The 4,892-nt window shown below is 36.3% G+C and overlaps 1 protein-coding gene across 1 annotated transcript in view; it reads left to right on the top strand.

Annotated features, from left to right (window-relative positions):
• The window catches only part of LOC103209600 (alpha-fetoprotein-like), a 72,484-nt gene that overhangs the window by 23,263 nt on the left and 44,329 nt on the right, over window positions 1–4,892 (top strand). The window contains exons 6-7 of the mRNA XM_007955492.1: window positions 447–544; window positions 1,818–1,947. Coding sequence (XP_007953683.1) covers window positions 447–544; window positions 1,818–1,947 — 228 coding nt within the window. The remainder of the gene's footprint in view (window positions 1–446; window positions 545–1,817; window positions 1,948–4,892) is intronic.

Here is a 4,892-nt window from a genome sequence, read left to right as displayed (position 1 = left end):
GAAGTGAGATGCAATTTTACATAAGCCACGATGTTGTACATTGGCATCTTGGTCTCTCTTATATTGTTGTTAGGTGCTGTCGTCTCTGACTCGTAGTGACCCGATGTACAGCAGAACGAAACGCCACCCAGTCCCATGCCAGCTCCATGATCCCAGCTGTACCTGAGCCCATTGCTGTAGCCACTGTGTCAATCCATCTTGTTTAGGACATTCCCCTCTTCTGTTGACCTTCCACTTTACCAAGCATGATATCCTTCTCCAAGGAATGATCTCTTCTTACAACATGACCAAAGTAGGTGGCATCTCTTAAGCAAGTCACTAAAAGATCATCTAATATTGAGGAGATACACAACTTTCACTTTCTCTCCTTCTATACTATAAATAATGAGATGAGCTTTTTTCTATTACTACCATAGTTCTTAGATGATCTGTTTTTCTGATTTCAGCTAGAACCCATCAGGAAGTATGCCAGAGAAATGTCTTTGAGGCATCATCATGTATGTGAGATTGGGATTAAATTCAATCACAGAGTAGCAAAAGCAGTGTAAGTTACTTTTTTGACTTATGACTTTTATTGAAGTTGGATCACACCTTTTGATTAAATCCATTGAAAGCCACTTATCCTTCATTTAATAATGTCTCACTGTACAAACCTGGCACCATTTGCTACACCAATGCTTTTTCACCCAGTGAATGGGGATATAGGACTGTGGATGAAATTGCATAATCCTCAACTCTTCCCATTATCTCTTACCTCAATTTCATACGTCCTCTCAAATCTCTTAGTTTACTTCCTAGTGCAGAGAAGAAGCTAGACATTCAGATGCAAGCATTTACTGGATTGTTATTCATGGTAAAAGCTAGAAGACATAAACATATTTTTGTCTTTGAAGATAGAAAAGAGAAAGCAAGTACACCAAGTAGAACAGAGAAAACAAGTGGTGTTTTTTGGGGTAGGGATGGAGGAATGTGGGGTGGGAATAGAAAATGATGTTACTCAGTGTGCCTATTTCTTGGTTTAGATTATATTTCTGTCCAGCTTGACCTCTGAAGATAGGTATCTTATTTATATCACCTTCTTTCCCCATTTAGGACAAGATTGGGCTGCCTGGAGCTAAGTTCTCCTCACAGGGCAGGCCCATTCTCCCTGTTCCCAGAAAGAGTTCAGAGATATTGAGCAGGTGTCAAAGGAGGCAGAGGAGGCCCAAGTATGTTACATAATTTCTGTCTTATGAGGAAGAATCCTACCTAGGAAAGTCAGGTCCAATAAATTTCCGAGGTTAGTCAGTCAACTAAGAAACCTGGAGACTGAAACATAAATTCTTACATTTCATTACTTATTTGGGATTTCTGGTGGTGTAGTGCCTAAGGCATTTGACTGCTAACCAGAAGACTGGCAGTTCAAACCCACTAGCCACTCCCTGGAAGGAAGATTGGGCAATCCATTTATGTAGTGATATTGCCTCAAAACACAAGGAGGGGTCGCCATGAGTCGGATCTGACTCCACCGCAGTGAGTTTGGTTTTTTGGTTTATTACTTATCTAAGTAACTAAACTTCTTCAAATAATAATTTAAATGGTGGAAAATGACCATATTTTTACATGACTCTGAAATGACTTGCACTTGCTTTGTGATTTAGATCTTTATGTGGCTCTGGGTACTATCTTTGAAGAAATAGAATGTGTTAATAATATACTTTTTCATCCTACTTTTGAAAATGTGTTACTATTCTTTTAGCTGTTCCATGAACTAGAACTAATTTTAGAAAGAACGGAATTGAGAATACTTTGAAAAATGTATTTGTTTTTCTTTCTAGGGAATTAGTTCTGCTGACTAAAAAACAACCTAAAGCTAACTTTTCTGAAATTGCCAAACTGGTCAGATATATTAAAAATTTACATCAGACCTGTTGTGAAGGAAATACAGTAGAATGTGTGTTTGGTCGGGTAAGATTCTCTTTTTGCTTAATACTCATTTCAGCCTCTACAAAGATATAATTCTTAAATAGAGATGAAATGATAAATAGTATAATAAAGTGACATAATAAATCCAAAGAAGTAATAGTCATTTCTCAATATTACTTGTAGAATACTGTTTACCCTCCTCTCTTTCCAGCTCATGCATTCCTTTCTTTGTGCTTTCCTGCCCCTGTTCCTTTTTCCCGTTTTTCCTTCCTTCTTTCTTTCCTTCCTTCCTCCTTTCTTCTTTTCCTCCTTCCCTCCCTCTTTCCCTTACTATCTCCCTCCTTCCCTTTTTCTATCTCTCCCTTCCTTGTTGTTCAGATTATTCCTCTATTATGTGCATTTTTAGAGCTGGCTTCTGATTTACCTCTGAATGAAGATTATATGTCATTCATCTTTGAGTCTCTTGTAGAATCCTTACAATAGCAGCTGATACCTCCAGGCCACATCAACCTAGGAAGAAGGGTAAATGACTAAGGACAAAAGTGTAGTATCAGGAATTATGGAGAAAGGGGGCAGGGTGAACATGGAAGTCACCTGCACCACATCTAAATATAAAATCCCCAAATCCAGAGAAGGAAAATATTCTAATTTAAAAATCTGAAAAGGTTTTAGTAAGTCATGAGTTAGTTGTAAATCATGTTTCCATTCATTCTGCAAATTGAATAGTTTTCATCATGATTTTTTTTAAAAAAGTAGAAGTAAAGCAAAACTAATAGCAGCATTTCATATAGAAATTCATGACTCTATGGACAATAAACCCCAATCCCAACAATTTTAGTCCTATTACACAACAGATTAAGGGATGTGGGTAGCAATAGCAATTAAAATGCAAAATAATTGACTAGAGAATTCAATAGAATCCCTAGGAATCCAAGTCCTAAAATTTCACCTTTGCTGTGCAGAGAGAGTTAGGATCAGAGCATAGCTTTTCCTTGGGAGCCATTTGAGTTGCCACATCAGAGCCATGGATGTGGCTTTCAGCTCCCACCATTGAGTAGAGGAACAGCTGCCACTGCCAATACCATCCTGGAGATGGAAAATTTAAAGTTGCTCCTTGGAGTGTTGTTTTGCATGACAAGAATTTCAATTGATGCTGGAGAGAATACTATTCTGCATTCCTGAAAGAGTGCTGGCTTTTAGAGATAGGTTATCAGAATCCTATTTGGATGAAGAGTAGGTGAATTTGAGAGAAAATTTAAAAGCATTCACAAAATCCACACTAATTAAAAGAAATCAAAATCTCTAAGATTCTGTAACACAGTAACAATACCTATGCCAAAACAGAAACTCTAGAACTGCTCCCATTGTCATTTGGACCATAACAGGAATGAGAGAATAACCTACAGTAATTAATTATACTGACACAAATAAATTAAACAATCACAGATTGTTCTGGTATCATAGTACAGACTATAATGGAAACACATGTAGAGTTATCAACTTGACTAGGAAGGATATTATTTATGCTTTAAGAGATTTTTCATGTATTTTAGAGATATTTTGTTTTGTTTTTAATTAGGATAGATTCCAAACATAAATAATTTTTTTTTTTTTGTCATTTTAGGGTGATCATTTTTTATTTCTATGTTTTGACTTATTCATTGGCTGCTGTTGTTGTTATGTGCCATAGAGTCGGCCCCAACTCATAGTGAGGTTTCTGAGGTGGTATCACTATGGAAGTAGATTGCCCAAATTATATTAAAATATTTCTTAACTTTTAATCATCTTTATATTCCTCAAGTCAATTCTATTTTACTATATCTCTAGACATGATTGGCTAATACCTATATACAATTTAAAAATCTGCATTATATTTAGATGTGAGAATAGTCAGTAATTTTGTTTTTTGGCACATTCTTTGTTATGTTTTGGTATCAGCTATGTTAATTTCCATAGAAGGAATGAGAATTTATTTTTCTTTTGAATTCTCTGAAATAATATAAATAGTATTAAGAATTATTTCCACTCCTCGGAAGGAAGATGGGGCAATCTACTTCCGTAGTGATACTGCCTCAGAAACCCAAGGAGGCATCGCTATGGGTCGGGTCTGACTCCACAGCACATAACAACAACAACAACAACAAGAATTATTTGGTTGTTTGAAAGTTTTGAAAGCATTGACCATGAAACCATGAGGATTCAGAAACTATTATGGAGTTGGGGTAGGGATAAAGGTGGATGGGGATGGATGTTAATCTGACATCTCTTTTTTTGTTGTTGTTATGTGCCGCGGAGTTGGACCTGACTCATAGTGACCCCTCCTTGGGTTTCCGAGGCAGTATCACTACGGAAGTAGATTGCTCCATCTCTTCAGTTCGGGTTTATTGGAAAGTTTTACTTTGTCAGGTTTGATAATACACATTTTTATAAAAAGTATCTTTTTCATCAGCTTTTTCTCATTTAGGAATATAGAGTTACACATAATATTATTGGGAATTGAAAACATCACCAATTACATATGCTCACCTCCTTTTCTCATGTATTTCTTTAGTCTTTTAATAATTTAGACTTGCCAGGGGATTATCTAATTTATTAAATAAGGTTTTCAATACAAAATTCTTGGATTTATGTATCAATCCTACTGGGCTTCTGCTCTTAAGTTTAGTCTCCTTGGGTTTGTTGCTTTTATTGTAGCTGTTTTGGTGGACTTCTTAATTTATTTATACTCACTCATTTAAAACAATTTTGTTAATAGTAATTGTTTCATTTGACTATCATTTCTTTTATATAACATTCCCTATTTCTTTTATTGTTGTTGTTGTTATGTGCCATCGAGTTGGACCTGACTCAAAGCGACCCCTCCTTGGGTTTCTGAGGCAGTATCACTAAGGAAGTAGATTGCCCAACCTTCCTTCCGAAGAGTGGCTGGTGGATTTGAACCGCTAGCCTTCTGGTTAGCAGTCAAGTGCCTTAGGCACTATGCTACC

This window comes from Orycteropus afer, unplaced genomic scaffold (assembly GCF_000298275.1).
Source record: "Orycteropus afer afer isolate SDZICR_OR568_19922 unplaced genomic scaffold, OryAfe1.0 scaffold00505, whole genome shotgun sequence".
Taxonomy (NCBI): domain Eukaryota; kingdom Metazoa; phylum Chordata; class Mammalia; order Tubulidentata; family Orycteropodidae; genus Orycteropus; species Orycteropus afer.
This window is presented reverse-complemented; position numbering and strand designations above follow the sequence as displayed.